The sequence below is a fragment of the Takifugu flavidus genome, chromosome 4 (genome assembly GCF_003711565.1).
Source record: "Takifugu flavidus isolate HTHZ2018 chromosome 4, ASM371156v2, whole genome shotgun sequence".
Lineage (NCBI taxonomy): Eukaryota > Metazoa > Chordata > Actinopteri > Tetraodontiformes > Tetraodontidae > Takifugu > Takifugu flavidus.
In genome coordinates this window covers 2,149,522-2,169,311 of record NC_079523.1, presented here as the reverse complement: position 1 = coordinate 2,169,311, position 19,790 = coordinate 2,149,522, and the positions used below count along the sequence as shown (strand labels likewise).

Sequence of the window (19,790 nt, the reverse complement as noted above, 5' to 3'; positions counted from 1 at the left end):
CTCCATATTTCAATGCCATCTGTTTGGTTTTATCACACTCGGATTTGGCATTTCTTTTTGGCGCACGAGGCTGAGAACGGAAGAATGAAACTGTCCAAGATCACGGACTGATTGTTTAACAGCCCTGTACTGGAGGATAAGGGAGATGGATGTTGCTCTGCCCACAGGGGGATGACTCCAGCAGAGGCTGAAATTAACTTTTTGGAGAATGCAAAGAAACTGTCCATGTATGGAGTTGACCTCCATCACGCTAAGGTCTGGCTGTGTGTTTTACAGTACGCAAGTGTAGTGTTCAAGTAGGCTCTTTACTAACTGATGCCTAACTGTCCTGCTGCAGGATTCAGAAGGGATCGAAATAATGCTGGGTGTCTGTGCCAACGGCCTTCTGATTTACCGGGACAGGCTGAGGATCAACCGCTTTGCTTGGCCGAAGATCCTCAAAATCTCCTATAAGAGGAGCAACTTCTACATCAAGATAAGACCCGGGGAGGTCAGTTAGCAACGTTTAAGCCATGGGCTCTTGCTGATTTCTGCTTAAAACATCTGTCTGTGTAGTTGCAATCGTCACCTCATTTTCTGGAAGAAGTTTACCAAAACATGTCAGTGACCACAGAGACTTTGGACTGTAGCTACAGCAACAGCAAACGTTCTCACTGGTAACATTTAAGATCTGACAGCTGTGTTGGGCTTTAATATGTCTAATTTTGCACCTCTGCATGGAAGAAAGCCAACTTTAGCAATGCAAAGCCACATTTGCTTGTTGCGCTGCACAGTTTATTCTCCAGGCTGAGCCTCAGCATGTTAGGCTGCCTCAGTCAGGGCCGCTCAAGTGACACAAAGTGAGCCTGTGGTTGAGACAAATAAAGAACCCCTTCAGCAGAACTCTGCAGCTGCAGCCACAGCCAGATGGATACGGAGTGTAAATATAGAGCCATGTAATAACTCCCCTCCCTCTTACCACCAATATCTAAATATTTACAACATCCTTCTTTCCCCTTGATTTGCCCGTTTAATTTCAGTTAGCAAAAGCTTTTTGGAATTATTATCGCCTCTGCCACTAATTCTGTATTTCCTAATGTTTCCCGTACATCTCTTTTCCTTCTCTCCCCTCCAGTACGAGCAGTTTGAAAGCACCATTGGTTTTAAGCTTTCTAACCACCGAGCTGCCAAGAGGCTGTGGAAAGTCTGCATTGAGCATCACACCTTTTTCCGGTAAAACTCGATCCGTTCTACCCACAAGCGCTCCTGCATCAGCTAATGTGACATGCTTGTTTTGTTCTATTGTCAGCACTTCTCTGGTGAGTTTGTTTGTGAATCAAAGGAGGGTAGTGATTATAAACTGCTTTCACATCGACAGGCTGGTGTGTCCAGAGCCTCCTCCTAAGGGCTTCTTAGTGATGGGCTCAAAGTTTCGATACAGTGGAAGAACACAGGCCCAAACGAGACAGGCAAGCGCCCTCATAGACCGTCCTGCTCCGCTTTTTGAGCGTTCCACTAGCAAGAGATACCTGCTGTCCAGGAGCCTGGATGGAGGTGAGAGCCAGGGAATGCGTGGGGTATTAATATTGTGGTGGGACAGCATAAGGGCAGGAATTCTGTCAGGACCTGGTTGTCATGACGTCTCTCGGGGCTCGTGTAAGTTGTTAATTCTTGTTACCCACAGAGTTCTCACCACCAGTATCGTCCATGTGTGAGAACCATGACGGTCTTTCCCACCGCAGCATCAGTGAACAACGCCGCCTCCGCAGCCCCTCTGTGGATGAGCAAGAAACAGAACTGGAGCCAAGTTTGGAGCAGGATGAGGAGGAAAACGAGGATCACGGCCCAAAGCTGCAGAACAACAGCGGCAACGATGGCGCCGTCTCCCCAAGCAGAAAAAAAGAGATCATGGTAGATCATGAAGTTTTTTTTTTTTTTAAAAAGATTCAATCAGCAGGAGTAAAAAAAAAATCTCTTCCTTCAACTATGTTCAATGCAACTTAATTAACAACTTAATTAACAAATGGCGTTAGCATGTAACTTGTCTCCTTCGCTCAAACTTCTGCGGTCATGCAGCTTAGCCCTCTGGCTGATTTTCTGGTTTAACCCTTTGTTATCCATGAGAAATGCATTATTTGCATGCTCGACCTCTGTTTTAACACGTTTCTCTTTTCTTGAACCCGCCGACGTTAAGGAGGAGGCTGGGTCTCCAGCTGACAGTAAACAGGAGGTATTTTGGTGTCGGCTGATTTGGTCTCTAACTTCATCTATCTGATGTTTTTTTTGTAAAATGTATTTTTTTCTTTCAGCTGTACTCGCTGCATTTCATTGCATCTGCATGACATACCGGTACCTTAGGCAAACAAACCCTTTTCTGGAGGAAAATAACCTCCATTGTACCAGACAGTTGCGTCATAGTTAAGCAACGCCGTAAAAAATTGATGACCGACTTGTTAAGTTTTCTGTAGATATTTTATCAGCTACTCTCAAGGTGCGCCACCACCGGGTCTTTTCTACTGTGATTTTATGTAAAAACAGACCCTGCACCTGATTATTTGACAGTATATAGCAGTATTACATAACTCCATGTGATGCTTTTCGTATAAGACCTCACATGTAGTCAACGTGCTACTCCGCAGCAGTTTTTGAACGCTGCCTTGACAACCGATTGCCAGGCTGTGTGCATCCTGTATGCATTAACTCAAGAGAGTAGAGTTGAAGAAAGACAAGTACAGAATAAATCATCTCATCTGCATTTGTATGGTGTGTGAATCTGGTTCTCGTTCTCAGTGGTTCTGAGGATCCAGGCTGTTGTTCCATCTGCTTGTTTACCCTCTCACCACTCTATCTTCCTCCGTCTTTTCTCTGCATGGAACTGTGATGCTGCACTTGTTCACCTCTGACCTCTGCCGTGCTCACTCACTCTCCTGTCCTAACTCAGCTGTCTCAGTCGGAGCAGGAGACCACTCCTCGACACAAACAGGAGGTACTAATATCTGTCCTCACTCCTACTGCTTTCTCCTTCTTTTTTGGCCTGCTCTCACCATCCTTTCTAATTTATTCATTTGGGATGTTTTTCAAATTGACAGCTTAGAGTACTGTTGGTCGAAATGGGCCCTTCTTTGATCTTTAAGTTCTAAAACTACGTGTTTTTCACCACTTTGACTGCACAGAAGTTTAAATAGGAACATTTCATTCTGATTTGTTATTACAGTTGAATATGCAAATAAAATGTTTTAAAAGCACTACTTTTCAAAATTTAATGTCCAGAAAATGCCGATCTGTGTCAACCTGCGGGGCAGTTGGACATTAAAAAACCTTCTTTATTCTACTTTATGGGTTTTATTTAATTTCACCCTGCCGACTATGAGTCGTAGAGAAGACGTTGACACATTTAGCTCTTTGTCTTCTTTGAAATCTTCTGGTAAGGACAAGTCAGAACAGATTACGGAGTGTCCCCTTTTTGTGCTATTTTGTGCAGTCTAATGGTGGAGTGTAGTAGTGCAGGTGAGCAGCAGTAGGGGGTTAAAAAAGAACCCCAAAAATCTACTTTAAACAGCTCAGATAAGCAACCGGCTCTACAGACCCTGAACCTGTTTACAGATTTAACTGTTTGTAATGCACACATTTTCATATCTCTCTCCCCCTCCTCTAGTTTCTGGATAAGTCAAAGGATGTGTTGCTGAAGCACCAGGCCAGCATCAACGAGCTGAAGAGAACCCTGAGGGAACCCAGCACCAAACTGATGAACCGGGAGAAGCGTCTGTCAGCCACCTCCCCGACCGGCACACCGGAGAAGAAGGCTGTGAGTACGGGTGTAGGTTAGCGGGAGTCAGGGGAGCTGTGGGCTTTAGGGTCCACACTGGACAGTGAAATGGCCTTCAGTACTTGACACTCCAATGATAGTCCCTTCGGACGACTGTCATGTTGAATTCAGATTTTTTTTTTTTTGAAAATCTGGACACGTTCTGTCACACAGACCGACTTGTTTTTGTGTTTGTGTTTCTTTTCGTGTTGAAATAATTGTAGCCTGCAACCTGTCACCATGGAAAAACATGCACGAAGGCAATTAGGGAAGGTCGTTACTGATGAAATTTCCCCCCACAGGCAGGTCAGACAGGGGGTGTGTGATGACGGCTGCTCACTCTAACGTGCATAAAACGTAGCCATTTATTTCTAAGATGCGCATAATGAAGGTCGTTTCTCCGGTGAACTAGAATAATTCTCAACACCTGTAAGTGGTGCTTCAGATGACAAGGCGAAACATCTTCAGGAGATCCGGTTCAAGATTTGAGATTCACACTGAGGCGCTAAAGCAATAATTATCAATGATCACTTTTATTGCTTTACAGTTAGTGTTTCATTTTCAAAGGCTGCAGATGGTTTTTGGTCACACTTTGGTAATTAGGGTTTTGGAGATGGAGTAGTGGGACTGAAGCGTTAAGATAGGATGATCCTGATCTTGTTAGAGCCTAAAATGTCTCTCACATCACAACTGATCTCAGGGATAATCACATTTGAGATTATCCACAGATATTCAATGATAATATGACTGCAGATTAGAGACTGGGATGTCTGGATCCTTTTGACTGTTTAGAAAGGGATTCAGTTGAACCCAAGTCTATGATTAGGGTGTCAAAAAAACCTCATTTGCATTGCAAATATCTCCTGAATAAGGTATGCAAATGAGCTGGGCGTCAGGTGGAAGGGAGTGCAGAAGAGGTTGTCTTGTATAATTTAGGCTCGGCTCCGCCTTCTTTTCCACCTGCATTTCATAACTTGTTGCACTTCACAATTTGGGTCTTGAGCTTAAACAGCTGTTCTTCTCCTTCCTGTGGAGCAGCCGGCGGGCGGAGCAGGAGGAAAGGACCCTGTTAACAGCCTGTCTGTTGAGGGTTTCATCCAGAAGACTCTGGTTACTTCACCTGAGGTTGTTGTTGTTCTTTCATGAGGAAAACGTAGTGTTGATGTTGCGGTATGCATGGCCTGTCATGTTTATTTCCAAGTTTATTTCAATGTTCAAATAGAGTAATTAAGAGTTTACTCACAGGAAGACGAAAAATACCTGTGAATAAATTGTGATTTTTCTTTTTAACTGTCACATGAGGTATATTTCTTTATTTACAATGCCACTACCGTATCATTGTATCCTGCTTCCTTTCACAGAACACCACCCATCACCTTTCAGCATGCAACTAATTGTAAATGCATGTTCTCGGTATTTCAGTGTGTGTCACTCGTGTCTGTGATTGACCTGCTTTCGTGAATTTGGTTATTTGCAGGAGCTGTTTTTGGTCTGTCTAATTGTGTTTAATCTATACCAACATGTAGGGCTCTGAGGAGTGGGTATTGATTGAAAAACAAGAAAGTTATCAGAAGGACCATGACTGGAGGTCAGAAGAAAAGAACAAACTTTTCACATCTGACTCCTCCTGGGAGAAAAAGGAATTGGAAAAAGAGAGAGAAATTGCCAAGATGATACATAAAGAGGTAACGGGACATGACAAGAGAGAAATGAAAAGCCATAGTGATGAATTTCCTTCAACAAATCTGTCCAGAGAGGCAGATGTGTGCTCTGCGGCCGGCCTAGCCAACAAAAGTCGTTTTGTGGTTCAATTAACTGAAAACGAAGACTCGTCTCAAGACAAATTTCAAAATAAACCATGTGAAGCCTTAGAATCTGTGGCCCTGGGCTCACTCCTGATGAAGGGACCAACAGCTTCTAAACCAAGAAAAAAAAGGAGACCCCAGAGCTTAAACCTGGGGCTGCCCCCTGAGCTCAGCTACCAGAAAGGAGACAGTGATTCTGGAGAAGAAAACGAGAGCTCGGCTTCCGGCTCCAGTCCAGATGAAAATATAGCAGCTACAGGAAATCATTTTCAGTCATCTGGCGTGGCGTTGATTAAAGATGAGCACGGATCAGAAGAAAATCAGGCCTGCCGGATCCGTAAAGGCAGCAAACAGGAGGATTTATCATCAGGGGAAGGCAGACATGCCTCCGCTCCAAGAATGGAGCAGGTGAAGAGGAAAGAAAGCCACACGGAGTCAGCAGATATTGAGTTAGGTTCAGTGAACGGACCTGGAAAAACCATCCACGAGAGTTCCTCGGCAGGCGTTAAAGGGGAGAGTGCGGTGAGAGTGAGAGGGAAGGGCCTTATTGACAACAAAGAGCTAGCCGAGGTAAAACTGCGACAGGTCAGGACACACGAGAGGAGGATCAGCAGTTCAGGGGGGGAGGATATGGAGGGTTTCATGGGAGACAGAGTTCAGAAGACTTCCCTCCACCGGCTGTCAGGCAGCAGCTACCAGTCAGAAATCACCAGGATCGTTCCTCTCAAGCCGGAACGATCAAAGAGCGTGGCGTGTAAGGAAGAGGACAGGACAGGACCCGATGAGCCCGCTCGGGCCCTTAGGAGAGAGTACCGCTGGTCGGTGGGCTCTCCAGAGGGACATTCGGAGCTCAACTGGGCTGATGTCTCCTCCTTCCACCCAGGGTTTGCAGCAGACGTGGAGGGTGTCGCTAAACACGAACTACAGGACGATAGCTATCAAAGCAGTAGAGGGTCTACAGAGAGTCAGTGGTTTAGTTCAAAGGGTTCTTGTCTTCCCAAAATGGCTCCCCCCGCTCCACCAGTGAAAACACAGAAGGCCCGGGAGTCTGGACTAATACTGCGGAACAGCCGAAATGCCGGCAGGGACCCAAGTCTGGAGGCTGCCAAGAAACGACACTCGGTAACTGCTCGGCTTCTGCTATTCAGTCATTGGAAAATAAAGCATCGCATGAGCTTCAGACAAACTCGCACGCCATTTTCTTTTTTGTCTGTGTTTTCAGTGATTTGAAAACACTCATCCATCATACCTGTTTGAATAGGCAGAGCCATACTTTTGCTCCTCTTTTTGGCCAAAACATTCATTTCAAAGTCTGGACACTTTTCCAGAAGGCAAAGCTACACAGCTCATCACTCATAAACACAAGAAACCTTTGGTTGTCTTGTCTTCCCCCCTTTTTGAATTCATGAGGCCCAAATTCTCTTTCAGCAGTTGCCTCTGTGAGAAGGTGAGAAGGCAAAAGTAAGACCTTCGAGTCATCACAATTTGGATGCCTTTTGGAGTTCTCCCTGCCATTTTCCCCCTGGAAGTACAGAACAAACAATAGCAAACAATAAGCTGAAATGATGTTGTTTATACATCATTTATCTTGGAACAATAGTCAGGAATAAAATCTTGGTATAACTCAGAACCTATATGAGGCTGACCTTCAGCATCAAAATTCAAAAACTGTCCTTTTCACCCTGCAGAACTGTGGCACTCAGAAATCAGAGGCGTCATTTCCACGCCTGAATAGAAAGCTAACACGTTGCCTTTCCAGGCAGCGAGCAGTCAGACACCACAGCTCAGTGTCTGACACTCAGATTTGCAGCTGTCATTTCACCTTTGGTATCATTAGGAGCTTGCTCGCATTTTGGCACCGGAACGAAAAGGAACTTGAAGTAAACAGATGCGGCAGCTTTGATCATTTCCCACCTTTTCATCTGACTGGAGCTCTTGCATTGGATTAAACAGGTACGAGGAGAGGTGTCGCGCTGCGCACAAAATCACAGAAAGATCAGATTGAAACTGGAGAGCGAATATTTACTTCTCCTGCCATTTGGATGGCCTCATTTATTCAGCCTTTTTGCAAGGCTTTTACTGCCGTCACATCCCTTTTTATTAGACATTTATTGTTGGGCAATGTTTCAATATTCCCTTGTTGCAACACTTTCCGAGTTGATCAGTAAACAGCTGATATGCTGCAACACTTGACCTGCATGAATGTCTTCGAGCCTCTGTCGGTTCTAACAGAGACTCTGACCTTCTGTGGCGTCGACTCACCTCTTTGGTGCCCTCTGACCTGAATGGTTCTCTGCGCCGCTGCCGTGAGATACTTAATAGATATTTGTGCCTGAATCTCTTTGGATCTGACTGGATCTGCACAGTCTCAGTGGCCCTCCGCTGGCTCGGAGGTCAATTCACATGCACCTGACTCCAAAAATACAGAATTCTACTTGAAAGCTCTTTCTGTGTGATTTTTCTTCTCTCGACTGCAGATTTTCCAGCTCCAGTCAGGCTTTGCCTGCCGAACTTGTGTATGTGTGTTTGTGTGTGCGTAGGGTGTGGACCTGCTCGCCACCTCTGCCTGTGCTAACCTACAGGTGCTCTCTGTTTCTTCCTCTGCTTTCCCCTCCCCACAGGAGCCTGTCTCTACTCCTGCCATTTATGAGGAGCCCTTTGCTGATTTGAAGGTTAATTTGTTGTATTTAAACTGATGACGCTTTGCTCATCTTGTCCTCCCCAGTCTGCATAAACCACAAGCATGCTAACAAACTCTGACAGTTTCTCCTCGTGCATAAATATTATCCGTGACGTCAGTGCCCGCTTCATTTGTAATGATCCGAGTCCACCAGTGTGTGTGTTGCAGCTCCTGCATCTATGTCCTCAGTACCATGTATGTGTCAGTGAGGTGAACGTGTCATCCGGCCGCCCCCGGGGCCACCGCAATGCTGACATTTTCACGCCTTTAAACAGATATTACCACTTCTGACCTTTTTCAATTTGCACGTCAGTTTAGACAAGTTTGAAAGTGCAGCCGGCTCAGTTCAGCCCGATATACTTAAACACTTTTAGGAGTGGCAGAATCCACTGCAATAAAAGAGTGCCACCCACTGATGTAGCCTGGGCCCTACACTTAGTCACCAGTATAATTCAATACTTATTCTCTATTCAGGGGAGAAAACACTTTCCATGATAATAATAATAATAATAATAATAATAATAATCATAATCATAATCATAATAATAATAATAATAATAATAATAATAATAATAATAATAATAATATAGAGATTCCTGCAAACATCAGGGTTATGTTCCATCCCACTCCATGCCGTTCCCTACCTATATCCCTTCAACACATACCCCTGAGTGGTGATCCCATGTCTGTACCTGCCCTAGAGGGAACTTGGAGACAGGCGTCCCCAGCCCAATATAACCTCAGAGGAGGAGCTGGAGCGCGACACGCTGGCCTGCATGAAGGAAACTCACCTGGGCATCGAGCGCAAGTGTTCCAGCATGACTGTCAGCTCCACCTCCAGTTTGGAGGCAGAAGTGGATTTTACAGTCATCATGGACCTTCACTCTGGCGTAGAGGACTTGTCGAAGGGACCGTCAGAGCTGGGAGAGAGAGCGCGCCAGCCCGAGGTCGGCCGGGAGGACTTTGAGGAAACATCTCGATTCTACTCGGCACGTTTAATGGGTTCTCGAGACAAGTCTCCCGTAGATGGAGAGAAAGCTCCTGAGGAAGGAGCGCACCATGAGGTAGACAAAGGGATATTTTCTTCCTCATCATCCCATGGATTCACCCTCCCTGGCTGGACTTGTTGCCACATTATTATGTAGCCGTTCCTTTTCCTTTTCCTTTTGTTGTTTTTCCATCATTAAATTTGGTCAAATTTCAGTTCTTTAATTCTGCCTGAAACCTTCATGTTTTTTCTTTCTTTAATGGATTCATTCATGAGACATTTATACCTTTTATTTTCATCTGTTGTTTTAGTTCCTTACAATTATCTGCTGCTGCACATTTGTTTGCATGTAACTGTCCATTTAAATATTCCATTACACAGTTTTCCAGCAATAAAATCGGGAGCAATGCTCATTTTCTCCCAGTCTTCAGAGGTCCTGCAGTCAAGAAATTGACTATTTTTTATTGTTTGTGTGTCCCACAGCCTCCTGTGGCAAAGAAAGACTCCAGTGCTGTGAATGTGGCCCATATGCTGAAGAGGACCGACTCAAAGTCCGAGACGCATACAAATGGATCGGAGCTGCATTCCAACATCATGAATGTCTCCCTCCAGGTAATAATTATAATAAAATATGGAACATATGTATATGGAACATTTTCTAATAAATAGATAGGCGATACCCTTGAGCAAGGCACCAAACCATAGGACTCTGCCATGACCTGGCTACTCATTCGGGGATGTATCCTGGATGTAATGGCCCCGCACCCTCCCTGTGACCCCAAAAGTGATCTAGAAGTCAAAGGGGGAAGACATTTTACCGCTTCAGAGATGTAAAGACATATTGCCCAGACAGGGCTGCCATATTAGCATCATTAAGGGGAGATTAAAGTATTAACAGTATTTCAAGGGGAGTGATGAAAACAGGTGGGAACTCTGCTGGCTGAGCCTCAAGTGCCTGATTAAGATGTAAGTGTTGCAGAGCTCTTTTGCCAGCTAATGCTTTGGATGAACTTAGGCACTGACGCAGAAAGGATGCTTTTGAAGTGCCAGACTTCTGTTAAATAGAATTTATTGTGTGCCTGTGAGGGCAGCAAACGGATGATTACGTCACTCAATAACAGATCAATGAGACCATTAAGCCAGCAGGGGGCGGTATTCTACACAGTTGGAGTTTCACTCTGTTGAATTCACCAATGCACCCTGAAATTCATTCACTGTACATATAAACTGATGAGAACGGTGCCCATTACCCTTATAATCAGTAATATCTATTTTTTACATTTGTATGCCATTTCAACTATATGTAAATTCCAACATCTTAACAATATTTGTGGGATTTCCACAGTTAACTAGTGTCAGGATCTATGCTTTATGTGTTAAAATAAATAAATACATACCTACATGTGAAATAAGTTGGATTCTCAAGTTTCTGTCCCTCTTTCAGAACTATGAAATTGTCAATCCACGAGAGATTCCGGCGGCCCTGAAACAAAATGGCTCACCTGTATGTATGCAGGGCGACACGTGCATAAACTAAATGTTACACAGATGAGCCAGTGTAAGGTGTGTACTTATGTGTGTATGTGACCTCCCCTCTAATGAATGGGCTGCAGGTCAAGGCTGGTATCCAGGAGAAGGATCCCGTCATGTCCCCGCTGACCATCACCGCTGACAACGTCACCTCAGCTACCACAACACAAGTTACCAAGGTAACACTTCAGATGATGCCATCAGATATACGACTCATACATATTTGGTTTTACCGGGATTGGGATTCTCACATGTAACACTTGATATAACAATTAAAAGCATTCAAGTGGATGCAGATGGTGTGAACAACATCCTGTCCTGATTTAGAAGGCAATAAAAACAGTCTCTCCTCTTTAAATGTCTTTATTGTGGGTAGAACATGAAGACATTCAGTCTTTCTCCCGCTCTTAACTGTAAATATGCCCTCAGATTATAATGTTTTCAACAAAATATGCAACAGATGTGAAACATTAACAACAGAAATCAGTCCTTTCTGCATTCATCCTACTCACAATGGTGATGATTTTAATGGAATCGTTTTTCATTTTGTTAATTTTGGTTTTATTCATTTCTTAGACTGTGAAAGGAGGCTACTCGGAGACTCGGATTGAGAAGAGGATCATCATCACGGGGGATGATGACGTGGACCAGCATCAGGTGAGAAACATGAGGTGTGACAGGAATAGGAACGTTGTGTGAACGTTGACACTGTGGCCCCTGTAGGCCCTTGCTATGGCGATACAAGAGGCCAAGCAGCAACACCCCGACATGTTGGTGACAAAAGCAGTGGTTATCAGGGAAACGGAGTCTCCAACGGAGGAGCTTCCGCACAGAGCACAGGTAGGCTCGGCCTCAAACCGCTGCCCTTATCGGAAATAAACACAGCAGGCCTTTACATCTAAACGTGCCTGCGCTCGCGCGATAACGCCAATGACCTCTCTGTGTGATTGCAGTCATGATTGGTCGTGGTGGCTCTTGACTTTAGGGGAGAGGATCCTCCGTCTGTGTGACCCTCCCTGCAGTGCTCCATCAGCTGGACAGGAGGACTCTCTAGCCTGCCTTCTCGATTTAGAGACTTGTTCCATGAAGCAGTAGCCACTTCTGCCCCTTTTTTCAAAGCAACTGTATATCAGACTCCTGTCCTGGACCTTCCCAGCCCTCCACCTACTAGTGGAACAGGAAATCTCATTTTTTTGGATTATTTACCTCAAGCTCTATTCAAGCAGAGTGATGCGTGATAGAAAGGAAAGCTGGTCACATCAGTCACTATTTAATTTCGCCTCTGTAAGAGGAAATTTGTTTTGCAGCGATTTATGACATTTTCGCCTGACTTGGAGCCCGAGGACCACGCGTATCCAAACACCGGCCCTGTGCGACTGTCACGCCTGCAGTGGATAAACAGGACAGGAAAGCAGGTTTGCATGTGGTGATAGCAGGGCTGAGGTGAGGAGACTGATGCCGTGTGGTTTTCTGGCTGTGACTCCTTCAGTATAATCGACAGCTGTCTTAATAGCTTTTTACATTTTTATCTATAGAGGGTTTAATTTATGTCCAGTGTTCGCTTGTTTATGAAGTATGTATAATATCCAACAATTATGATCTGCATGACTTAATTGCAAAATAGCTGAGGGAATGAAAAAAAATCTACATTTTAAACAGTATATTACTTTCACCGAGATGATGGGCCAGAGCGCATTTGGAGAATGCTGTCACAGTGAATGTGGATCCAGATGTGCAACACTCCAGCGAACAGCTGGAACTGTTCTTTCTGTTTCCTGTCTCCACCGTAGAAACTGTCCTAGTCCCACTGTCTCTGCTCATTGTTACCAGTGTCATCTCACCACCTACAGCACATTAAGGAAAAAAGGTTTTAGGAATATTTTAAATTGTAATAAGGCTATATCTAAACTATCACTAGAAATGTGATGTTTCATTTTATTTGCTATCTTTCCCCCCCTTCTATTTTAAGATGGATTTTTTTGGACATTTCAGTTGTGCTGCATGAACATAGTTCTCTATGTATGCTCTAAAAAATGTGATTTCCTGAAGATCTTAAAAAAATAACCTGATTCCCCCTGATTTTCACAATCACGCATATGACATAATTATTGCAGCCACTTGGGGGCAGTGTAGCATGCTGTAAATGTTTTGCTTGCTGCACATATGGAGGGCCACCTGCTAATACTTGCATTGTCTGAATTTAGGGAGCTATTTGAACCTTTATCTGCAATGCATCCTAAATCAACAGGCCTACTAACCTTCCATGTAACCGAGTGGAAAATCCAGAAAAAAATAGAAAAACAAACATGGTTACAAGAGGCTAACACTAACGTGTTTAGGATAACAGCTTACTCTCTGAGATAACATCTATATTTTCTGATACAAATCCTTTCCTTTTAAATCAAAATAATAAACTGAAAACTATAATCTTCAGGAGCAATACTAAAATTAATGATCCATTTAGGTGAACCCACCATGTTCACATGTACTGCCTGAAATGTTCAAAATGACTAGATCATCATTCATGTTTTGTATTGGCTAAACATTCAAGTCAAAGTGTACGAGACTTTATTGATAATTAGAGAGCGGTGAATGTTTTTTCTGCCCCTCTCCTCTCACTGACAACGCTAAGAATCAAGGGTGAGATGACCGTGACACAACACTAACCACAACTGTCATGTTCCACCAAACCCTGGATGACCTTTAATACTGTTACTATGCAGCCACTATCATACATGGGACTTCCTCCAATAGATCCCCCCCCCCCACCTAGCTAACTGTACCACCATCATTGAGGCTAACTATATGCTTCGGATGGCTGAAGCAGTGAGGCGCTCTGCTCGCCTGATTTGCAATAAGCAATCATTGTTCTTATCCTGCGTGTCCTCTAAAAGGGAGAAAACTGTGAACTCTCGTGCATACCGAAGCGCAAATAAGACCTCTTACGCAGAGCTAGTGACATTTAAAGGAGCTTTTCCGTGACTTCCATCAATTTTCCACAGCTTTTCTCACCCTTGTCCTCTAATCTCCAGTCCTTTGGGTTGAATATGTTGACCTGCTGTTAATGTCTCTGAAAAAAACAAAAAAAACAAAACTATTTTGTGATTATCTGTGTAGTATAATTAATTTCTGCTCGTGACACTGGACTATTGTGAAGGCACTTACTTGCAGTGATAGCACCACAGAATGACATGTCTCTGCTGTAATGGACACACTACTGATGGAGGAGAAAAGACATTAAAAGCATTAAAAGTGAGGGGTGGTGACCCCAAGATACATCTGTACTACTTTGTATTAGCCTGTATGCTGGGTAGGAACTGACCAGTGCACCAGTGTGTTTGGTTGAAGAGACAAATCACAATGCAGAGGACAGCGGTGCAGCACTAATGTCCCACGAACGGGTGCCTTAAGTTTGGAGTTGTGGTTACGGGAGCACAAGCCACAACTCAAAGTGCTGTTAATCACCATCATCAGGCGAATGGAGAATCGACCTGAACCTTCATTCCAAGGTGAGGAGGAGCTGTCGGTCATGAAAGTGAGTTAATGTCTTGTGAAGAATGTAAGGCTGAGGAAGGTGAACACTGGGCCCACAAATGTAGAAAACCAGCATCACAGATCCTAGATTGTGTTCTGTGAGAAGCACCAAACGGTGCCACTCTTTCAATTCTGTCTTCATTTTCTCCTCTTCCTTTTGCTCTACACCCCCCCCCCCCCCCCCCAGTGCTTGGTGGTGTGTATTTGCTGTATTTGCATTCAAACTAAATGGAAAACATACATGCATAAATAAATGTCTCTGTTTCTGATTCTGAATGAAGGGGAGAGAGATTCTCCCGATAATAAAGAAGTTACATCTGGAAAAATGAAAGCGTGTTCTTTAAATCCGAAAGTGTAATTCAAGCTTGCTTCGATAACAGTTAAAGGTAAGTAAAGGGAAAACTAACTACTTGTTTGTATTGTTCTGTGTGGTGTTCTTCTCCCAATTTAGCATTGTGTAGCGGGATTGAGGTCTGAATTTGTGCAGTCTTGGTGCCATCGAGTCCATCAATTTTACCCGTTTTTTTTTTTTTTGCAGATATTACTGGCAAAGATTAAAGTCACAAAATGCATAATGAAGTCTGATACTCTGTGGGAGGTTTTTCCCAAGTCTGTTACCCTTCAAAATGATCTCAAACAGGACTAGGCCTGCAAATGCCAATGTTTAATAGCTCTGGATGTGCAGTTAAGAAAAAGATTAACCAGCATACCTAAATCTACTGAAGAGTCTGTGATGCATTGCTGTAAATGAACTCCCTTTGAATCGAACCTATGGAATGAGATTTGTTACAGGATTCGCTACGTTAACCTTAACATTTAAGATTCATCCACATTTAATCTGTTGTTGTGACTGACCGTTGTGATTCAATTTAGCTTTATTCTGAGAAAAAGCCATACCCAGAGGGAAGAAAACTCCGATATGTCAGATCCAAAATAATGATAGAAATTGACGAATGGACCAGCAGAGCTCGACATTGTCCTATAAATCAATAAACTTTATTAACACAGTATAAACAACAAACGACGACAGAGGAAACTGTCATGTAGGATGAATATGGGCAGCAGATCCAGATGGGTTGACTGAGACAGAAGAAGCATAGACACAGAGCCGACCATGGTCCAGAAATCATGGCGCACAAACTATACACAAACCTATCAGATGCATTTTTGCCTGGCGTGTTCCTAAAGCCATTCAGCCTGTTTGCAGATAGAAGAGACAACAAAGTACAGTCATGCCGGGCAAACAGCTACAGTATGAAACAGATCTGTTACATAAAAACCAAGTAAACTGTCTCTTTAGAAAGATTTTTTTTTTCTTAAATATAAATGTTTTGAAGAATACAAAACAGTATATTACACGTTTGATGCATGATTCTGACCCAGTAGCCTACGGTACACTTCCCTTTAAAGGACAGACTACTTGACTGGATTACAAGCTACATACAGACTGCACCGTGCCTCTGGAGCACATCACTCCCACGTGGTATCAGCAGAATATGGGAAAAGGAAAAGTTCAGCAGCATTGTTGTTCATCACCAATACACACCTATAAAAACTCACCACAGACCCTCTTTTGACCTCTAGATGCAAAGCTGTGGCCTGACCTCGGTAACCTTGCTTGCAAAAATGAGTGCCCCCCCTCTTTCGAATCCCGCCCACATCCAGTATATGTCAACACAGCAGCACGTAAACATTACATCAGCTGCTCCACGGTTATATGTTTTCGGTGTTTTCGATATACATATGAGAAGTTTAAGGCTCTTAAAGGACCTGAGGATTTTGAACATATGATGAGGCACACAGAAGGCAAAGAATAGCTCCACACACAGGGCTAACCGAAAGAACGAGGAGCGTGAGACAGCCACAGGGGTGGTCTGATGATCAGCACAGGTCAATGGCCCAATGGAGAGGACCCAGGGGAGTCTGAGAGGCTCTAAAACTAAATGGTTTCAATGGATTCATGGGTTCTGTTGTCTTTTTGAGAGGCCTTATCACATTGCCAAATTACACCAAAAGCATAACAACAGCCAAAATGCAAAAGGTTATAGTTATGTAATCATCCAGGCTGTCAATAATGGCCATCAAGCACTTCCATAAAGTAATGCACACTCCTCCTAACAAACATTATATTAGTGAGTTCAGCAGGCAGTAACGAGACGTTCAGCCCTGGTCTGCTGAAAGAAATGGCAAACCTATATTGGACTATAGAGATACATCCTGCAAATTAGGTTTGTGATTTCAAAGGTTAAAGTCAGTGATTTACTTGTAGGCATTAAACCAGCAGTGGATTTTACCCCATCATAGACTAAGAGTAGAGTTCTGCTGCCAAGCAAAGGCCAGTGTGGACAAGAGGAATGATTACACTCAAATACACATGATACTCCAGCAGTGAGCTGTCGCCAGACCTTCACATCTCCAATATGTCACTTCCATAAATCCTGACACTGTGTTGTCACCTAATGTAGCAGGAAAATCTAAAATTCATGTTGCTTCTTGTTGTGTGTAAGAAGGGTAAGGTAAGAAGGTTGATGCTGAAAGACCAACCTGTCTTTTGACAAAGGACCAGAAAATAATTTTTATTGTTACATGTTGCTGAACCTAAACTGCGAAGGTGTTTTCATTTTTGAAGCGTCATTTTTTAAATTTGCTCTGCGAGAACCAAAGATGAGATTTTTAGATTTTTTTAAATGATGCAAAATCGCATTTGTGTCCTCAAACTGGAAAACAAACTGGAATTTTGTGCCATGCACTTTATTGTTCTCACGCTGGAAGGTCAAAACTGACTTAAAATTAATTTTAAAAAAATCTATAAAAGCTCAACATGTCATACAAAATGATGCATATAGGACATTTTCCTCCACTGTGTGTTATGAAAGCTGCTTTGGTAACAACATAGTCACAACATTACTTAGCCTGCAAGGTTGCTGTAGGATCTCAATCATCTCGTTCTACTTCTTTCTCAGCATTTTCCTCTTTAAATTCTAAATGAATGGGTCTAGTTACACCAGAGTGGGCTGCATTTGTGTTCCGCTGGAGAGCTGTCAGCACGTCAGATGCAATATCTGCTGCAAGCTGTTTGTCATAAAGATGTCCGTGCTGTGAAAGACAGTGCTATTGTACTGAGCGCTGATAAAGTGGAAACCTTGGATGCAGAGCCGACTGCGTTGGTGCCTGAAAAGATAGGAAAAATAAGTGGTTAATGCTTCGCCGTGAAAGCAAACGTCATCAGCTCTCTGACCTGATGGAGCCAAACTTTTTTTTGTTAGAAATTCACATTTGTTTTATTAAATCGTCCAAGTGACATTACATCCCTTAAATGTAATTGGATTACTTTACTTCACACAGCATGTGGGGAACTCGAAAGCATTCGATTGGGACTGTCCTATCTCTGCTCAGCACTCTCCCCCCTGCCTGAAATCAGAGCGCACCAGCCGAGCCTCTCACTGTCTCAGTAGCACGCTATTGTGAATAAACCCAAACATTGGTAAACCAAGCCTGTGGAAGTGTGTCTTACATTCTCAACTATGCCAATTTCCAGGCTTAACCTTTGACTCTTTATGAAATCTCTCTTTTCAGAGAGCCACAGTAACTATTACCAAGACATTCAAGCAATGAGTCAGAGTGGAGGAGTCAAATACAATATGGATCTGTTATTGCGTAAAAAATGTCTCTGAAGCACAGACAATCACTGCATGCTTTGTATAAGCCTCCAAAACCTATGTTTACAAGAATGTAACCCATAATTCAGTCCTAAAGGAACTAAACCCGTTGAACTGTAAGAACAGTACAGCACGTTGCAGTCATGGGGAGATTAGACCTCTGCAAATGCCTCATGTAACACGTTATTTTCTTGCTCCGTCTGTCCTGTTGAAGGTGATGATAGCTAATATGTTCTGGCAAGACAGCACCAGCAGGGGAGTAGAGGATTCAGCCATGAGGGAGGCACTAACTAGCTCTCCACTGACCTGGTATCCTTGGGATGGTGATCTGCTTGCTGCTGCTGCCGTCACCCCCCTCTCCAAATGGCTTTATCTGGATGATATAATCCTCATCAGTGGGCAGCGCCAGCTCCACGGAGGTGGTGTTGGTTTCCATGACATTGGGGTGACTGTGTCGATTCTTTTTGTAGAGCACCTGATGACAAAAGTAAAGCCACGCGCGTAAGCCGGAGCAACAGACACAATTTTCTGATAACGGCAGGAGCTCTGTTGCTTACTTTGTACCCGGTGACCTCGGACTCATTCTCCAGGGCTTTGACCCGCTCCCAGTTTAATATTATCTTGGAGTCTGATGTATTCCACATGACTTTAGCAGGTGGCTGACTGGGAGCTACAAAAGGAAGAAAAAAAAACCGTTATTCACCTCAAACAAAGGATGACCCGTGTGTTGATAACGGACAGCTTAATCAGATACTCGCGTGGCTTTTTGGTGGTGACATTGACAGTGTTGCTTGGAGGTCCTGTTCCAGCAGTGTTATACGCCCGCACTGAGATGTAATATGTGGTGCTGCCTTTCACCCCGCGGATAACAGTGGATGTTTGATTTCCTACAGTCCTTTGCACACTGGCCATATCTTCTTTCTCACTTCTACTCCAGTACCTCACCTGAAAAGTGACAGGGCAGAAAGAGCAGGATAAACACTAGACACTTTAAAAGGGTTCTGTTACACCTCATCAAAATAGGAACACAACCCAGAAATGGGAGAATGTCAAATTAAATGGGTTGAGATTCAGTCTGGAAACGGGAGTGAGGATGCAGTCGCCGGCACCTTTGACTTATCACAAGTGTCAGTTGTGTCTCTCAAATGTGATTCATGACTTAAAAGATAAGAATAGGCAAAATAAATAATAATATTAATTTTTTTAAAAATCCCAGAAAGCCCCCTGGTATCGTCTTCCCTTGACAGCAGATTTTTGTTGTCACGCTGTTTGTCAGCACTGAAATGGACGGCACGCTCGACAGCACGAATTATTTGCCCTTCCTCGCAGGAACGGTTTGCTCAGGCCAGGCTCCTCTGTTGACTTTGAGTGGTCAATGATTTATTCTGGCACTTCTTGCAATCCGTACATGAAAATGTTCCCTTTATTCACATTTTTTGGATCACGAAAAAATGAGCGGAAGTGAAGCTACAAGAGCGAGCTGAGCACAAAGCCACCGTGTGAAACTGCTTTGTTGTGTGGATTAGAAGCTAAACGCTCTATCCCTCAGAGCATTGCATCAGTACGCTAATCAGGGTGGTTACAGTACTGAGCTAAACAAGAGGAACACAGCTAAACCCACAAGCACGGGGCAAGGCTGGGCCACTCTGCATGCAGTAAGCTATAATCTTCTGTGCCCAAGGTGCATGAGCCTGCAAGACCAATCAATAATAGAAGAGAACAAGACTCAATCTCAGCGTGAGGCAGGTGCTTGCACACCAAAATACACTATGAACAGAGGAATAAGAGAATAAACAACATCTATTTTCGG

The 19,790-nt window shown here is 43.7% G+C and overlaps 3 protein-coding genes across 18 annotated transcripts in view; 1 reads left to right on the top strand and 2 right to left on the bottom strand.

Moving 5' to 3' along the window:
• Positions 1-14,652, top strand: part of LOC130524637 (band 4.1-like protein 1) — a 41,930-nt gene extending 27,278 nt beyond the window's left edge. For 3 of the 15 annotated variants that reach the window (XM_057030917.1, XM_057030918.1, XM_057030919.1), the window contains exons 8-25: positions 168-255; positions 338-490; positions 1,115-1,212; positions 1,358-1,533; positions 1,664-1,890; positions 2,174-2,209; positions 2,921-2,965; positions 3,635-3,784; positions 4,823-4,909; positions 5,311-6,711; positions 8,211-8,261; positions 8,971-9,333; positions 9,741-9,869; positions 10,702-10,761; positions 10,871-10,966; positions 11,364-11,444; positions 11,511-11,627; positions 11,741-14,652. In XM_057030917.1, coding sequence (XP_056886897.1) covers positions 168-255; positions 338-490; positions 1,115-1,212; positions 1,358-1,533; positions 1,664-1,890; positions 2,174-2,209; positions 2,921-2,965; positions 3,635-3,784; positions 4,823-4,909; positions 5,311-6,711; positions 8,211-8,261; positions 8,971-9,333; positions 9,741-9,869; positions 10,702-10,761; positions 10,871-10,966; positions 11,364-11,444; positions 11,511-11,627; positions 11,741-11,746 — 3,364 coding nt within the window. In that variant the 3' untranslated portion in view covers positions 11,747-14,652. The remainder of the gene's footprint in view (positions 1-167; positions 256-337; positions 491-1,114; positions 1,213-1,357; positions 1,534-1,663; positions 1,891-2,173; positions 2,210-2,920; positions 2,966-3,634; positions 3,785-4,822; positions 4,910-5,310; positions 6,712-8,210; positions 8,262-8,970; positions 9,334-9,740; positions 9,870-10,701; positions 10,762-10,870; positions 10,967-11,363; positions 11,445-11,510; positions 11,628-11,740) is intronic. The other 12 variants (XM_057030926.1, XM_057030920.1, XM_057030921.1 and 9 more) reach the window with 12 other exon arrangements.
• The window catches only part of LOC130524644 (bactericidal permeability-increasing protein-like), a 166,954-nt gene that overhangs the window by 36,904 nt on the left and 110,260 nt on the right, over positions 1-19,790 (bottom strand). The gene's annotated exons all lie outside the window — the stretch shown is intronic.
• The window catches only part of cntn4 (contactin 4), a 78,100-nt gene continuing 73,605 nt past the window's right edge, over positions 15,296-19,790 (bottom strand). For both annotated transcript variants that reach the window (XM_057030934.1, XM_057030935.1), the window contains exons 20-23: positions 18,739-18,925; positions 18,538-18,650; positions 18,287-18,455; positions 15,296-17,492 (exon numbers count right to left, since the gene is read on the bottom strand). In XM_057030934.1, the coding sequence (XP_056886914.1) occupies positions 17,401-17,492; positions 18,287-18,455; positions 18,538-18,650; positions 18,739-18,925 (561 nt within the window). In that variant the 3' untranslated portion in view covers positions 15,296-17,400. The remainder of the gene's footprint in view (positions 17,493-18,286; positions 18,456-18,537; positions 18,651-18,738; positions 18,926-19,790) is intronic.